At 24.9% G+C, this 17,128-nt stretch overlaps 6 protein-coding genes across 6 annotated transcripts; 3 read left to right on the forward strand and 3 right to left on the reverse strand.

Moving 5' to 3' along the window:
• Positions 1-155: 155 nt before the first annotated feature.
• DICPUDRAFT_155654 (uncharacterized protein) lies at positions 156-2,748 on the forward strand (the record flags this gene model as incomplete). Its single annotated transcript, XM_003291048.1, has 4 exons — positions 156-562; positions 627-771; positions 838-1,976; positions 2,046-2,748. The coding sequence occupies 4 exons, from the start codon at positions 156-158 to the stop codon at positions 2,746-2,748; spliced, it is 2,394 nt and encodes a 797-aa protein (XP_003291096.1).
• Positions 2,749-2,909: 161 nt separating this feature from the next.
• Positions 2,910-4,797, reverse strand: DICPUDRAFT_38502 (uncharacterized protein; the record flags this gene model as incomplete). The annotated part of the gene is made up of 4 exons (XM_003291057.1): positions 2,910-3,458; positions 3,525-4,102; positions 4,185-4,600; positions 4,661-4,797. The coding sequence occupies 4 exons, from the start codon at positions 4,795-4,797 to the stop codon at positions 2,910-2,912; spliced, it is 1,680 nt and encodes a 559-aa protein (XP_003291105.1).
• Positions 4,798-5,020: 223 nt separating this feature from the next.
• On the forward strand, positions 5,021-5,716 carry DICPUDRAFT_38509 (uncharacterized protein; the record flags this gene model as incomplete). The annotated part of the gene is made up of 2 exons (XM_003291049.1): positions 5,021-5,567; positions 5,640-5,716. The coding sequence occupies 2 exons, from the start codon at positions 5,021-5,023 to the stop codon at positions 5,714-5,716; spliced, it is 624 nt and encodes a 207-aa protein (XP_003291097.1).
• A 229-nt stretch (positions 5,717-5,945) lies between these two features.
• DICPUDRAFT_155657 (uncharacterized protein) lies at positions 5,946-7,532 on the reverse strand (the record flags this gene model as incomplete). Its single annotated transcript, XM_003291058.1, has 3 exons — positions 5,946-6,282; positions 6,366-7,015; positions 7,086-7,532. 3 exons carry the CDS (start codon positions 7,530-7,532, stop codon positions 5,946-5,948), a joined length of 1,434 nt encoding a protein of 477 aa, XP_003291106.1.
• A 3,159-nt stretch (positions 7,533-10,691) lies between these two features.
• Positions 10,692-15,316, forward strand: DICPUDRAFT_81789 (uncharacterized protein; the record flags this gene model as incomplete). Its single annotated transcript, XM_003291050.1, has 2 exons — positions 10,692-11,994; positions 12,078-15,316. The coding sequence occupies 2 exons, from the start codon at positions 10,692-10,694 to the stop codon at positions 15,314-15,316; spliced, it is 4,542 nt and encodes a 1,513-aa protein (XP_003291098.1).
• Positions 15,317-15,335: 19 nt separating this feature from the next.
• On the reverse strand, positions 15,336-17,054 carry DICPUDRAFT_57144 (uncharacterized protein). The gene is made up of 3 exons (XM_003291059.1): positions 16,981-17,054; positions 15,635-16,903; positions 15,336-15,569 (listed from the first exon to the last, which is right to left on the reverse strand). The coding sequence occupies exons 1-3, from the start codon at positions 17,035-17,037 to the stop codon at positions 15,426-15,428; spliced, it is 1,470 nt and encodes a 489-aa protein (XP_003291107.1). The 5' UTR covers positions 17,038-17,054; the 3' UTR covers positions 15,336-15,425.
• Between the last annotated feature and the right edge of the window lie 74 nt (positions 17,055-17,128).

The following is a 17,128-nucleotide window of genomic DNA, read 5'->3' on the forward strand; positions in this document are numbered from 1 at the left end:
TTTGTGTGAAAAATTATAGTTATAATAAATATAATAAATATAATAAATATTAAAATATAAAAGTATTAAATAGTGTTTTGTGTAAAATTTTTTTTTTTCAATAATAATTATTTATAAAAATAAAATAAAGAATATTAAATAATAGTTATAATAAAATGAATACCGAAAGTAATCAAGAGGAGTTTATTCAACAAAATCCACTTCAGTCTACAGGTATAGATAATATAAATGTAGGAGTAAACAACAACTTATCAACTTCCTCCTCATCATCATTTATAAAGAATTTAGTTAATCAAGGAACCAATTTACTCTTTTCTTCATCATCATCAATTTCATCTCCACCTACAGCATCACAACCAACCACTACAGGTATTAATGGGGCATTTACCTTTGAAAATGATATGAGTGATGGCTTTGAAATTCTTTGTAAAAAAACAGAAATCGGCATCGAACAGTGTAAAGATTTATTGGATTTCTTCAAGAAAAGAGCATCAATTGAAGAAAAATATTCAAAAAATGTTGCAGAATATTTTTCTAAATTCAAATTAAAAGATGAAAACGAGTAAGTATTACAAAGTATTTTAAAAAAATAAAAAAAAAAAAATAATTAACATTTATTTTTTTAGTTCATTCCAAAAAGGGGTTTCAGTTTTACATAAAATAGGGGAATCAGAATCAACCATCCATCAAACATTTTCAAAAAATTTATTAAATAATCTATGTCATCCTTTTAATACTTTAATTAAAGATATGGAGCAAAAAAGAAAAAATGTAATTATAATTTTTAATATAATATTTACATTATTTAATTTTATTAATATATTGTAAAAAATTTAGTTAGTTAACGATGGTCAAAAATTAAGAAATGAATTAAAAGAATCAGTTGAATTATTAAAGAAGGCACACTTAAAATATGAAAAGCAATGTAAAGAAATGGAATTAGCAAAATTAGAATTGATTGAAAGAGATATACCAGACAGTGTCAAAGTACAAGCATTGGAAAGAAAATTAGCAAAGTGTGAATCCAATTCAATTTTAGCAGAGGAAGAATACAAAAATCAATTAAAAGAAACCAACGAGTTTATAACTGGTCCATATCAAACAAGATTAAGTGAAAATTTAAAAGAGTTTGAACAATTTGAATCAATGAGATTACAATTCTTAAAGAGTAATGTTAAAAACTATGTTGGCTTAATGATGGAAATTCCACTCAATTTAGAATGTGAAATTAATGGTGCAAACACTAGTGTAGATTTCATCGATCCAGATAGTGACATTCAAAACTTTATCAAAAATAATTGTTCACCAAAAAAAGTATTTACTCCTTTCCAATTTGAAACCTATGTAGAGGGTAAGAAACAGCCAACAACATTAAACTATGCAGTCTCTGAACCAACAGTAGCCTCAGAATCAACAACAACAGCCCCCACCAATTCAATTACACCATCTACAGTTGCCGCTCAACCACCATCTACCGCCCCTGATAGAGATTTAACCAGTGTCAACCTATCATCAAGCCCACCACCACCAAAACAATCTTTAAAAGAAAATATTTTCGGTTTCTTTAATAAAGCTTCAAATAATTTAAAATCCTCAACTACCAGTTTATTAAATAAAGATGACGGTGCATCGAACCTCTCTAAATCATCATCATCAATTGTTGGCATCCCAACCAATAACCCAAATTCTATTTTTGGTATCGAGCTAGAAGAGTTAATGGATAGACAAAGAGATGAATATCAGTCTATTGAAGTACCAATTATTTTAATGCAATTTGTCCAATCATTATTAAAACTTAATGCATTAGAAAAAGAAAACATTTTTTCAGCTGTACCAAGTTGTAATATTCAACATGAAAAACAAAAATTAGATCTTGGTGGTAGTGTTGATAATATAAATGATGTTTATATTGTTGCAACATTATTTAAGCATTGGTTAAGAGACTTACCAAATCCATTAATTTCTTATGCAATTTAGTAAGTTATAGTTTATTTATTCACCTTAAATATAATAATTTTTATTAACAATAATTTTTATATTTACAGTGATGAAATTATAGAATCTCCCGAAAACAGTTGGAAGATTATAGAAAGTGGTATACCAGTACTTCATAGAAAGACATTACACTATATCATTGATTTCTTAGCAGAATTTACAGAACCAGAGTTTGTTAAATCATCTAAAATGGACACCCATAGCATTGCAGTTATTCTAGCACCAGTTTTAATTAGATCACCAGGAACTAAGGATTCTCCAGCAAATGCTTTACAAAATTCAAAGAGAGAGGTTGGTGTTATCGAAAGTATGATTGTGGATTGTTTTGAAAAAAGAAAAACAAATAACTATTTTTTAAAGAAAAAACTTCCAATTATTCAAGATAGTGATGGAGATGATAGTAACAATAATAGTATGGAAGAGGATGATAATCAGAATGAATATATTGATAAACAACAATTTCAGCAACAAGAAAAAAATATTATTAATTCCAGTAGTGGAAGTAATAATAGTAGTGGAAGTGGAAGTATTGGATCACATCATCATTATCAATATCAAACAACTCCTACAAACAATGTAACACCTGTTCTTTCTTCTGCTTCAGATTTTGACGAAATTTCAATTTCCAAAACAAACCCACCAAGAAATTCAAGCATACTATCCTTTGGTAATAGTGATACTTTTTCAACAAATCAATCAGATTCAGAACAAAACTTGGTCGATGAAGATTTTGACATTTTATCCTATAAATAATAGTAATGTAAATTTTATAAACCCTTTTTTTAAATTATTAAATTTTAATAAATCTATATTTTTTTAAATTTTTATAAATCCATAATTTTTTTCAAACTTTAAATATTGTATAGTTTTAAAAAAGATTACTCATTTAAGAGTAAATTCGAACTTTTTTTATTTTAATCTTTTGAAAAAATTAATTTGAAAATATAAAGATAACAATAATGAATACCAATTGATGTATAAACTGATGTTATCATTAGGGCTATGAAGGAATATTTTTCGATATGAGCTAAATAGAATGGATGAATAAAAATATTGAAAATTTCTAAACCAATCAAACCAATTAAATAAACTATTTCGTAAAAATATAAACCTAAACCATTATTATTATTTTGCTTTTTTGATTGAGATTGTTGATTAGTTGAAATTATTGATAAATATAATAAAATAGTATAAAATGCTAAAACTAATATTCTAGTTGTTATTTCAGTTGGTTTAAAAAGAAGTGGGAAAAGTGAATAATGACCAACTGTTGAGAGAATGAAATATAATTTTGAAAAACGATTATTTGATGCTAAACTTAAAAATCCTAAAGGAATTGTGATCATAATGATTGCTTTTTCGTGAACGTGCCATCCAAACATAAAGAATGTAAATGAGCTTTGACATATACCTAAAATAAAATCTTTCCAATTTTTACTCTTTATAATTCCATAAATTGAAGGCTAAAAAAAATAAACAAATTAATTAACAATGATATCAGATCAAATACAATAAAAAATAATATTTACAATTAAAAATAATACTGTAATGAGTAAAGTGATTGGTGGAGTAATTTTTGGTAAGATTGCATGGGTTTGACTATCACTTCCTACAAGACCAGATGTTAAATTTCCAGAAACATCACTAGAGATTATTAAATCTTTAAAGAATGGGATTTTTTTATATAGACCATTAAATAAAAGAATTCTATCTAAAAAGTTGTACAAACTCCAAAAGTTTGGGGCCCAGTATGCGTGAGATAAACCTCTACCAAATGGAAATAGTCTTGATAAAAGTTGAGGAATTTGGCCCATGGCTATAAATGGTCCAAGTGATAATGCAAAAATGAATAAAACTGAGCTTCCTAATTTGATAAAGTTGAAGATATTTATATTGGAAATTGAAAATTTGTTGTTTTTTTTATTTTCAAAACAATAATAAATTAAAAGGTATACAAAATAAGCTGGTGCCATATACATATATATATGCTTGAAATTTAATAAAACACAAAATAAAACTGACCCAACTAAAATATTGCCTCTAATAATAAAATACATTGATAAAATAAGTATACCTTTTAAAAACCCATTATATTGAAAATGAATATCTAAATAAAAATAAAATTAATAATTGATTAGTCAAAACGTTAATAGTTATTACACTTATAATGTATCATAAAAAATACATACGATCAACCATTAATAAACCTGGATTTAAAATTACAATTAATGATACTAAAAATGATTTATCTTGATACCATGCCAATGATTGTGATGAGGACTTGTTATTTTTGTTATTGTTGCTAATATTTGAATAAATTAAGTTTGATAAAAGTAATGTTGCAATTATAAAAAGTAAATCTGAAAAAATTACAGAAAATCTTTGAAATAAAATGGTTTGAATAGTAGAGTAATTTAAATTATTAATCTCTAACATTCCTTTATCGAAATAATATGCTGCTTTTGAAAGAGTAAATTCAAACCATGCAAAAAATGGTGGATAGTCTAATGTCCATTCCGAAGTATTTTCAAAATACCATTTTGAAATTGGCAATGATGATGTTATTGCCAACCAATTTCTATGAACTTCGAAATCTGTACTAAAACTATGTAAAGAATTAAAAACATGTTCCAATAAATCTTTAAATAACTATATTCAAACTTACTATGATGGAATTAACAATAACTTTATTGTGGTTATGAATAATAGTAAATTCCAATTTCTAGTTTGTTTTAAAATTGATTTTAATTCACCAATAAAACAAACTTTGTTTGCAGGATCTTGACCTTCACTTTTAATCATTTTTTATTAATAATTAAAAATAAATAAAAAAATAAAAAAATCATTTGAAAAATATTTTTTTTATTTTAATTTTTTTTTTTTTTTTTTTTTTTATTTTTATAATTTTTTTTTTAAAATTTTTATAATTTTTTAATTTAAACACCACAGCAAAATAATAAATCATTATAATTTTTCATAGACTATTATTTATATTTTATACATATATATACATTCATATTAAACAATGATATTTAGATTTTTGGGTAATAATAATTCAAATGAATTACCAGATCAACAATTATTAAATGAAATTGGATATTTAAGTAATTTTGAAGACGAAGCATTAGAACAATTAATAGAAAATGTTTTTGAATTTATGATTATTCAAAAAGCTGAAGATTTAATGAAGAGTATTTCAGATTTTAGTCAACAACACTCTGTTAACGAAAATACCATTAAAAATATAGTTAGAGGATGCATTGTATTTTTCAAAGGTTCAGCAAAGAATAATTTAACCCCAGATTATGTTAAAGAGGATTTAATTAATTTCAAATTATCAGAAGATCAAGCTAAAATTGTATCATTAAAATATAAACAACATTTCATAGATCTCTCAAGATCATTAGTCGGTAATTCCTTATCAATTCAACAAGTTTTAGATATGCAATGGAGATTTGGTGTTACAACTTCATCAAGTGAATTTACAAAATCAAATACAACCGGTAGTACATTTTTACAATTAAAATTAGTTTTAGATAAAGGAAATAATATAAAAGAAGATGTTCATATGGGTATGTTTATTATTACATTTCATTACAATACATAATACTAAAGTTTATATTTTAACTTTTTTAAATCTTTAGAATTAACTTTACCACAATTTTATGAATTTTTAAAACAAATGCAAAGTGCCAAACAAAGTTTAGAATATTTAAATTAAATAAATAAATAAAAATAAAAAATTAAAATAATAAATATTAAAAAAAAAAAAAAGAAAGAAAAACCCTATGTTATTATTTATATTTTACAAAAACCGGTGGTTAATAATAAAACTAACCTTCTTTTATTTACAAAAATATTTCAAATGTTATTATTTCTTTTCTTTTTTTTAGTTTAATAAATAAAAAAAAAAAAAAGAAAATAAATTTATATTATTATTATTATTACTGTTAATTATTAATATATGTGTGGTTGGTATTATTTTCTTCATTATCATTATTGTTTATTTTGTTTGTGCAACTTGAGCTATGATTAGAGCCAATATTATTTGAATTTAAAATTTTTAAAACTTGATCGCAATGTTCACAAAAATTTTCAGATAATCTTTGTTTGTATACTTCGTATGTATGAGAGCTAACCAATTCTTTAATATCAAAGGATACTGGGGTTTCTTGACATTCTGGACAAACTAGGTTTTCTAATGTATCACCTTCGACGTTTAAGGTGATGTAGGCGGCTAAACATTCTTTACAGTAATAATGGTTACAATTAAAAATAGTGAAATATCTAATAGTTTAAAAAAAAAAAAAAAGAAAAGATTAATAAATGATATTTTTTTTTTATATTTTTTTTTTATATATTTTACTTACTCTTCATTTCCATTATAATAATTACAAGATGAACAAACTTTAGTTGGTACATCATTTTCAATATCGTAACTTACTAAATATGCAATTGGATCATAATTAATTTCGTCATTTAAATCCATTGGTGGTAATGTTAAACTATAATGAGTATGAACTATCGCTTCTTCATATTTACTCGATAATAAATTGGATTTATTGGTAATGGTATTGGATTGGGATGAGGTTGATGGTGATGTGGTTAAATTGGTGGTTGTGGTGGTTGTGGTGGCAGAGTTATCAGTTGGGTTAAAGATTTGTTTGGTTATTATGGTGGTAGTGGTACGGATTGTAATTAGATTTAAAAAGAATAAAGACTCCTCTCTAAGCCAGTTTGCCCAATTTGAAATGATTGGAAAGTTTTTATGAGCATTCCAAATCGATACCAATTGATTTGAAAGAATCGACAAGCATCTTTCGCCTAACCAATCACAATCTAATTTAAACGATTCGACCGATGAATATAGTGGATATGTATCATTTAATTTAAATGTTAAAAAAATTGGTGGTAACTTTGAAACTGTGCAATAATCTTCGAAATTTTCATTCTCTAAAAGTGATGTGGTGTATGAATTTAATCCAATTCTTTCAGTTGGTAAAATTGGTACTAAACATAACTGAAAAGAAAAATAATGTTAATATATATATATATTTTAATTGATTTAAATATGCATTAATTATACTTACTCTATAACATCTATCAGCCTGTTTTAAAATCATGAAATGATTTTTAAAAATTTGTTTCAATGTATAGATTTCATTTTGTTGTAATGTTTTGATTAACTCTGACATTGACTTACTGTATCTTAACAATGAAGAGGATCTTCTACCTCTTGTGGTTGGTGGGGGTGAATTTCTTGGCGATATATTATTTCTTGGTGATGGTTGATTGTTTCTTGGTGACGATTGATTATTTCTTGGTGATGATTGATTATTTCTTGGTGAGTGATTATTTCTTGGGGATTGATTATTTCTGGGTGAAGATGATGAGGCGTTTCTTGGTGATGATGAAGATGAATTTTGTTGTTCGTTTGAATGTAGAATTGGTAATTGGTGTAATAATAATAATGATCCCGATGTCAATGCACTTCCAGAACCATTTTTTTTATGATGATAATTTAATGTTTTTTCCATTTTATTTTATATTTAAAAATGTACAAGATTATTAAAGATTTATATAAAAATTATAAAAATTGTATATTTAGAAAAAAAAAAAATATTTAAATTTACATAAACTTTATAGATAAATAAATAAATAAATAAATAAATAAATAAATAAAATATAAAACTATAGAAATAATATTACAAATAAATATATTACAAAAAAAAAAAAAAAAAAGATTAAATAATGTAAACTGTGATAAGTGGGTGTGGTATTATTAAAAAAAAAATTATAAAAAAAATTATAAAAAAAATTATAAAAAAAATAATAATTGAGATGAATAACGATTTATAAAAAAAACAAAATTAATATTAATTATTGTTTTTATTTATAAATCTTGAAAAAAGATATATTATAATAATGAGTGTTGAAATAGGCAGTAATAAAACCAGCTTTTATTATAATTTAATTGTTAAAATGATAATTTTAGAATTTTATGATACTACTCTGTATTTGATTATGTGTGTGTTTGGGGGAATGATAACAACAATTAATATGACATATGTTTTATTGTTGTTTTTCTTTCTGTTTTTCAATTTTTTGAAAATTATAAATATATATATTTACAAAAAAGTTTTTATTAATTACTATATCAAATAAAAAAAAAAAATTATAAAGATAATAATAATAATTAGATGATGATTATGAGAAGATTATTATTAATGAATTGAATAAAATTAAAAAAAAAAAACTTTAAATATTTTAAAAATTAAAAATAATTATTATTTTAAAAATAAAATAAAAAAATTTTATCAACAACAACAAAAAATTTGTTAATTAAAATCTTAACACACACACCCACACACACACACATACACACATACACACATCAACTACAAACAAACCCACACATCAAAAAAAAAAACACAATACGACACACACCCCACACTCCCACACCTAAACAAAAAATGATTATTTTTTTAAAGAATTAAGCCTCTTAATCTAAAATTTTTTTTTTTTTTTTTTTTATTAAAAATTATTATAGTTTGTTTTATGAAGGAAAAAAAAAATTTAATGGTATTTAATTGATAAATTTTTAAAAGAGGGGGTATTGAATTTAAAATTGTAGTTTTTTAGTAACCCTACCTAACATTTTAATACAATGTAAAATTTTTTAAAAAATTCCAAAAAAGTAGTTTTAACCTGCTTTTGTAGATTAAAAAATAATTTTTTTTCATTTTTTTAAAATGATTTCGAATTGTGATTGGTTGATTTTGAAATTTGTTTGATGGTTTTTTAAGAAACACAATTAAACTTTTAATGGAATTATTAGAATAGTTTTTTATTTTTTTGTGTTTGATGATTATGTGTATTTTGTGTGTAGTGGTAGTGGTAGTGGTAGTGGTAGTGATAGTAATAGTAATAGTGGTATTAGTACCTAAGTAATAAAGTGGTTAGTTGAAGTGTGTATGTGTTAAAAATTTATTGGTTATTGATGATGTTATTGATAAAATGGGCATAAACTATTACTATTTGGCGTGCGCGATACACACCATTTTTAAAAATAAAAAAAAAAGTGTTTGTTTCCTTGATTAGAAAAGATTTTTTTTTTTCTTTTAATATCCAAATTATTTATTATTATTATTATTTTTATTATTATTATTATCACTCCAATTATAATAAACGAAGGAACAAAAAAAAAAAAACACAGTATATGGCAATTTAATCAAAACAAAATCAAGATAAGAAATAAATTTGGTAATTTAAATAGAATTAAAGTAAATTTGAAACAATAAAATCAAAAACACACAATTTATAACTGGATGTAAAACTGAAAACTTGAAAACCAAAAACACACAACAAAATATTTATCGTAAAATAGAAAAAAACAATTATTAGAATGATTTTATTTTAATTATTATATTAATTATAATATTATTTTGTGTTGTGATTATACTTTTTTTTTTTTTTTTCCCGTAAAATAAAACTAAGTTATTTAGGTTTATATTTTACTATTTTTAACAAAAAAAAAAAACTCTATTTTTAATTAAAAACAATAATACTAATTTTAACCAAAAAAAATAATACTATTTTTAACTAAAATCTAAAATACTATTTTTAACTAAAAGTTAAAATACTATTTTTAACAAAAGTAAAATATTATTTTTAACTAAAACACACCCAACACTAAATGTCCTCCCCAATACACAACGACTTTTTCCATTATTTAATTTAATGTGTAAATTTCTTTGTGTCCAAAAAAAAAATTAATAAAATAAAAAAAATAAAAAAATAAAAAATTTAGAAAAAAAAAAAAAATAACAAAACTAAAAAAAAAAAATAAAAGTAAAAGTAAAAATGATTAAATCAATTTCATTCAATCATTCTTTTTTTTTATTTATTATTTATCATTTTTATTTTATTTTTATTATTATCTTTTTATTATTTTGAAAAAATTTTAATTTTTTTTACATAAAATGTGTTTTTTTGTATAGCGGCAACATTGACCCGCCTATTTTTATATTACAGTTAATTTTTGATTTTTTTTTAAATTTTTATTTTATTTTTTTTGCAAAAAAAAAAACAATTTTCTATTAATATTTATAATATTAACACCACAAACACCTTTTTATTATTATTTTCTAACTTTAAAGTTTTTTTTCAATAAATCTTATTTTTTTTTTAACTATAATAATAATAATATAATAATAATTATTTTATTTATTTGATTATTAAAGATAAATTAATTTTTTTTAATAAACTAGTAAAACACGCTCACACACTATTTTTTTTCTATTATAAATAGGTAAAAGGTGTCCCACACAAAACAATATATAAAGCCACTCAATTGGTTTTTATTTTATTTTAATTTCTTTTTTTTTAAAAAGTATGTACTATTTTTTTTATTTTTAGGGTTAATTTTTTTTTTTTAATTATTAATGATTAAGATAATAGATACTAATATAAATTATTAATTTTATATGTTATTTTTTATTAATAATAAATAAATAAAAACAAAAGACGTTATTTTTTTCTATTTAAATTATAAAAATTAGAGTTGTAACAATATTAAGTAGTAATAGTATTTAAAAGTAACACAATAATCACAATAATAACAATAATAACAATAATAACAATAATCACAATAACAACAAAATAATTATATAATTCATAATAATTTTTATTATGAAATGATAGAAATTAAAGCAGTGCCAATATCAACAAAAATAATAGAGGAAAATAATATAATAGATCAAAATGAAAATAATAAACCATTTTCACTTATAATCTCAAATGATAACAATAGTAATAACAATTTTAATTCGTATCCAAGCTCACCACCCAATACACCATTTAAATATAATACAATCAATTTCTCCAGTGGAATTAAAGAAAATGAAATAGTAATGGATGAAGATGAAGAGAGTGACATCGCTATTCAAAATAGATTATTTTTAAACCCATTTCATAGATCTAGATCGATAACTATTGCAGGCTCACCAACACCAAAATTAGATTTAACAACATTACCAAATTGCCAACGTGGTTCAGTGGATGATACAATAGTACTTAAATCATCGAGTGGTAGTAATAATGGTGGTATATTTAATAATAGTAATGGAATACTGTTATCGCCATCTTTAGGTGGGTCTCATACTCCACTTTCAGTAACCCCTACTGCCTCACCGCTACACACCCCTCAACAGCACCATCATCTTCATCTACAACCTCCATTACAAAATTTAACTTTATCACCATTTTCAGTTCAAAAAAGATCTTTCACTCAATTAGTAACACCAGGTAATAATAGTTTGTTACCAACACCACCTTCAACGCCCCCAACTCCACAACAAAAAGTTTTCTCACCCCCAAGAAGAAGGAATACTTGTGCCAACTTATCAAATAAACTACACTCTGTTTACTCACCGCATAAATCATCACCAAGTAGCAACAACTTTTTACCTAACCAACTCCATTCACCTATTTCAATTTCAAATAATAGTAATTACTCCACAAACTCAATTGCTTTATCAGACTACTTGGCAAGTGAAACAATCAATAGTAATAGTAACAATGTAGCCAATACCATTTCCCCAACTTTAATTGGTAGTGATTCACCAATATATAAATCAACTTCAGTTTTTACACCATATAACGATAATTCAATTAAAAAATTAGAAAAAATAAAATCAAAAATCAATAATGACCAATTCAAGCATTATGAATCGATTTTTTCAGCATATAATGAATCATTGAAAACTTTAAAAGAAGGAGGAATGGGTGTATTAAATGGTGAGATTTTAGTATCAATCTTTCAATATCTAGATGTCCAAGAAATTTGTTCAATAGCCTTAACCTGCAGTTGGTGGAGAATAGTTTCTGAACAAAATGTTTTATGGTTAAAAAAATTTCATGATAAATTCCAAAGACCAAAAACAATTATTGATAGATTTTCACCATCTGAATCATGGAAAGAGTTATATATTCAACATTGTAAGTACAAAAAACTCGAGATTATATATTTTTTTAAAAAAAAAAAATATTAATTATAATTTCTTTAATTTTTAAAAATATAGATTTTTTAGATACATCCTATATGGAATTTGAAAGACTATTATCTCTTTTCCCAGTAACAGTTGAATATGAACATGACATTACAATTCTATTAAGTAAGGTTTTAAACTATTTAAAACATACAGAGTGTAGATCAGAATATATCGATAAATTAGAGCATTTAAAGAATATCCATTTAACATTTGGTAATAAAGTTGAAGCAGCCAATTGTTATTTACAACATAGCGAATTAATTTCATGGGACTCTAATCAGATTTTTAATGAAGAGTTTGGTTATCCAAAAGAAAGCTATTCAGATAGAAAAGAAAGAATTTTAAAATCAGCTTTATATTTACTATTCGATGGTAAATATTGGGAACGTTGCTTGATAATTATTAAACAACTAAGAAAAAAATATAAAAAAGAATTAGCAAAGTATCACAAATCATCTCAAACAAACATTAATAGCACACCATCGACAATAGCAGCAAATCAATTATCAGTTAACCAAAATATTTCAGAACAATATAAGAACTCCTTAGTATTAAAAATGATCGAAATATCAAAATTAGAAAATGAATGTTATAAATCAATCGATACCAAAGAAAGATTTTTTGAAGAATACTTTTTCGTTGAATTTCGTGGTAAAGGATTCCCAAAATCTGTAGATGGTAAAGATTTTATATTTAGGGGTAAAGAATTAGAAAAGTTAGGATCATTTGTTTCAAGATTAAAAAATAGATATCCAGGAGCTCAAGTTGTACCCAAAACTTCACAATTGGATATATCAAATGGTCAGTTTATTCATATTCGTCCATGTAAACCTGTATTATTACCAAAAGAATTAAATAGTCAAATTAATCAACAAAACAACAACAAAAATAATAACAATTCAAAAAACAATAATTTTAATAATAGAGCAAATTATAAATCACAAAAATCATTTATAAACAACAACTCTAAAGTATTTTTTTATTCTGTACCATTTAAAAAAGTTAAACCACAATCAATCACTGATAGTGGTAGCAAAGAAGTGAATGAATTCCTTGGTTTGTGGACAAGAAATACATTTATTATATCAAAATCAATTTTCCCATCATTAATTAGAAACAGCTTAATCAATGAAATCGTAGAAATTGAAAAAAATCCATTAGAGAATGCTGTAGAATCATTAGAGAAAAAGAATAAAGAATTGGACTCTTTATTCAAAACCTGTAAAATATCTATGCAATGGAGCAATCATCTAACAATGACTTTGAATGGGGTTATAGATGCTGCTGTTGCTGGTGGTATTAATATGTATAGAACTTTCTTCCAAGAAATGTACCTAAGAGAAAATCCAACTCATTTAGATCACTTAAAGAAATTAAAACAATTACTCGATGACCAAAAGGTACTTTTAGAATCCGGTTTAGATGTTCATACCCATTATTGCCCCGATAATATGAAAGCTTTACAACAAAAAATGGAAATCTGCTTTGAAAAATGGAAGCAGATTCAAAGTGAATTAACAATTCCAAACATTACAATTGATAATCAAGAGGAAGAAGAGGAAGAAGTTTATAATACCCATGTAGCTTCATTATCAAGATCACATTCAAATTTAGAATCAATGTTAAGTCTTATCAATAGCGAGCCAAGCGATTCTATAAATTTAACTCCAACCAAAAATAACAATAGTTTATCATCACCCTCTTCTCCATCTTCAACTATAAATCAAATTCAAAATCAATTAAATCAAAAACAAATCGAGCAGCTTTTAAAATTACAAAAGGATAGAGAGAGCGAGAGAAAGAAAGAACTTGAATTATCTCAAAAACTAGAACAGTTACATTTACAACAACAATTACAGCAACAACACGATTTAATTTTATATAATAATGAAAACATCAATAATAATGAAGTAATTAGTTCTAGCAGTAACAATAGTAAATTAAAAGCAACTTCAAGCAAACCTCCAATTTCAACTCCAATTTCAAATAAAACTTTATCAGTTTCAAGCTCTTCTATAAATACAAATACAAATCCTATTTTAAATAAAAAATCAATGATCTCTACCTCATCGCCTGCTATACCTACCTCACCTCCAAAACCATCAATAACCCAAAACCCAACTTCACCCCAAAAGAAATCACCCATACCAAAACAAAAACCAACTATCTCTTCTAAAAGCTCTACTACCACCACTGCTACTTTATCTACAACCAAAACAAATATTACAACTCCAACAAAAGCCACCAAACCAGCCTCAACAACAACTTCAGATCAATTTTTAAAACCACCAACTATAACCAGACCTTCATCAATTTCAAGATCCCTTACATCTATATCTGGACCATCATCAACACCTTCAAAATCAAAACTAAAGCAACCCTCCACTCCAATAAAATCAACTCCATCAAAACTAAACATCCCATCTTCCACTACATCTAATCTATCATCAACAGCAGCGAGTAAAGCATCCACAACTAAATCGGCTAGAGACATTTTTACAACCCCTAAAAAAGAATCATTAACAACATCAATCTCTTCAACACCGGTATCTACCAAACCATCTTCATTAACCAGACCAACCCAAAGTTCGTTAGCAAGAAAATTGGAAGTAGATTCAAAAAAAGAAATGAAATCAACAACCCTTCGTTTGAAATCTAAAGAGAGACCAATTCTTATCGAACCAAAAACCCCTCAAACAAAAAAAAGCTTTTCTAGCAGCGATACACCGCTTTCAAAGAAAATTGTTTTTGATATAAATGAAAATAACCAAACTTTATCACCAACCGACTCAATATCATCATTATCATCGACTTCTTCAAAGGGCAGTATTAAAACAGCAACATCCACTTCAAGTGTAACCAATAGCGCCATCAAATCAACTCCATCATCAAAAAGAATTTCAACAACATCATCAAAATCATTTAATCCAAATATGATCCCATTCAAATCAACAACCTCCTCACTTACTCGTTCATCGTCAACAATTGTTTCATCATCTCCACCACTCTCAAACATTAGTTTAAATGCAATTCCACCAATTGATATAGCCAAACCAATTCAAAAAACAACTACTACAACTTCTACCACTACAGCAACACCATCAGCAACATCAAAGAAAAGATTAAGCATTACAGATACTTTTAAAAGTGTTTTTTTAAATAATGATGACCAAACAAAAAAAAAATTAAAACAAGGTAATTCATCATTCTCCTCCTCATTCTCATCATCACTTTCGTCATCAATTACACCAACAACAAAGAAAAAATAAAACACAAGTAATAACATATATAATCAAATAAAATTTATTTATTTATTTAAATTAAATGTATTAATAAAAAAACTTTTAATCGATTTAAGAAATGTTGTTTAAAATTTTTTTATCTTTTTTTAATTATAAGATGAGTTGATGGAGTTTGATAGGTTAAACCAAAAGTACCATAATCAATTAATGGAGTATTGGGATTTGGGTTAATAAATTCATATCTATTTGCTAAGGTTGCTAAAATTGTAAAGATTTCACACTATTAAAATTGTTTTTAAAAATTAGTAAATTATTAAATAAAATTATAATATCAAAAATACTTACTGTTGCTAAAGATTTACCACTGCAATCTCTTACACCACAACCAAAATGCAATAAATTTGTTTGACTTCCATAATACAAATTGGAACCTTCATTAAATCTTTCTGGAATAAATTCATCAGGTTTTGGGAAAAACTCTTCACTTCTATGTGATGAATAAATATTTTGAAATATTTGGGTGCCAGCAGCGATTTTATGACCTTCTATTTCAATATCTTGAGTTGTTTCATGTGATATTCCTAAAAGTGTACTTGGGAATTTTCTAAAAGTTTCCTTCATTACCATTGATAGATATGGAAGAATTTGACTATATTTACTGTGGGTAATTACATCTTCATTTGGTGAAACTGTAGACACAATGCTTTTATGTAACTTGGTTTGAATTTCTGGATGGTTAGATAAAGAGATTAGGCCAAAAATAACAGTATTTGCACTTGTATCACTACCAGCTACAATCATATCAATTGAGGTGTTGACCACATTACCCCATGTTATTGAACCTTTTTCATACTCTTTAAGTAAACCAGTAATTATATTTCCATTTTCTTTCGAATCTAGATTAGCTTCATTATCTCTTTGGTATTTCTTTATTAAATTATCGGTTTCTGTGATAAGTCTATTAAAGGTGACGAAATAAGGGTGCTTAATATCTTTTGATTCTTTTTTTGTAAAAATTGGAACAAAGTCGTAAATAAGTGGATTACCTGCTACAACAAGAAAGTCTGAAATTGCTTTGATAATTCCTTCAGAGTGGGAAACCTTATCATATGGATAGTCTACACCAAAGAGGAATCTAAGTATAATGTTTAATGAAAACATATGGAGATAGTTGTTGATTTCAAATGGCTTTCCGTCTTCTGCATGGTCGTCAAATAGCTTAATTAATTTTTTACACTCTTGTACAATATGATCTTCCATTCTCTTAATTCTTACTGTTGTCATTTCACTAAGTACAATACGCTTTAAAATTTTGTGTCTTTCTCCATTTTCCCATACCACCTCTTCACATTTATTTAAAAGAGTTCTACTATTTGGTTGCCATCTTTTTTCGAAAATTTCAGAATTTTCGATAAAAGCCTTTCTTAAAGTGGGATAACCAGTTATTACAACTGTTTCGTAAATACCAACTCTGATTCTAAAGACATTACCATATTTTTTAAACCATTTTTGAAATTGCAAATGAAGATCCCCACCCATAAACATACAATGTCCTAATATCGGTAAACCTATCGGACCCGGTATTTTAGAATTAATTTTACTGATTCTTGAACTCTATTATATTAAAAAAATTATATTTAGTTTTATTTTCTATTAAAAATTTTCTTTTTATTGTAAAACTAAATATTTACATTTCTAAATAAAAAATAGGTAAAAACTAAAATAACTAATAGAATTAATATATTCATTTTGTTGACAATATTACTTTTAACTGTTATTATTATTTTTATTATTTTTATTATTATTATTATTATTATTATTTTTTTTTATCTTTGAAAG

This window comes from Dictyostelium purpureum (genome assembly GCF_000190715.1).
Source record: "Dictyostelium purpureum unplaced genomic scaffold DICPUscaffold_257, whole genome shotgun sequence".
NCBI classification, from domain to species: domain Eukaryota; phylum Evosea; class Eumycetozoa; order Dictyosteliales; family Dictyosteliaceae; genus Dictyostelium; species Dictyostelium purpureum.

What these genes read in the sequence shown, in the direction of transcription:
- DICPUDRAFT_57144 (XM_003291059.1), bottom strand. Translation starts at nt 17,037, where the DNA reads ATGAATATATTAATTCTATTAGTTATTTTAGTTTTTACCTATTTTTTA. An exon ending in CCTATTTTTTATTTAGAAAT is followed by an intron (nt 16,904 to 16,980) that starts GTAAATATTTAG and finishes TTAATATAATAG; the next exon opens with AGTTCAAGAATCAGTAAAAT. An exon ending in GTGGTAAATCTTTAGCAACA is followed by an intron (nt 15,570 to 15,634) that starts GTAAGTATTTTT and finishes CAATTTTAATAG; the next exon opens with TGTGAAATCTTTACAATTTT.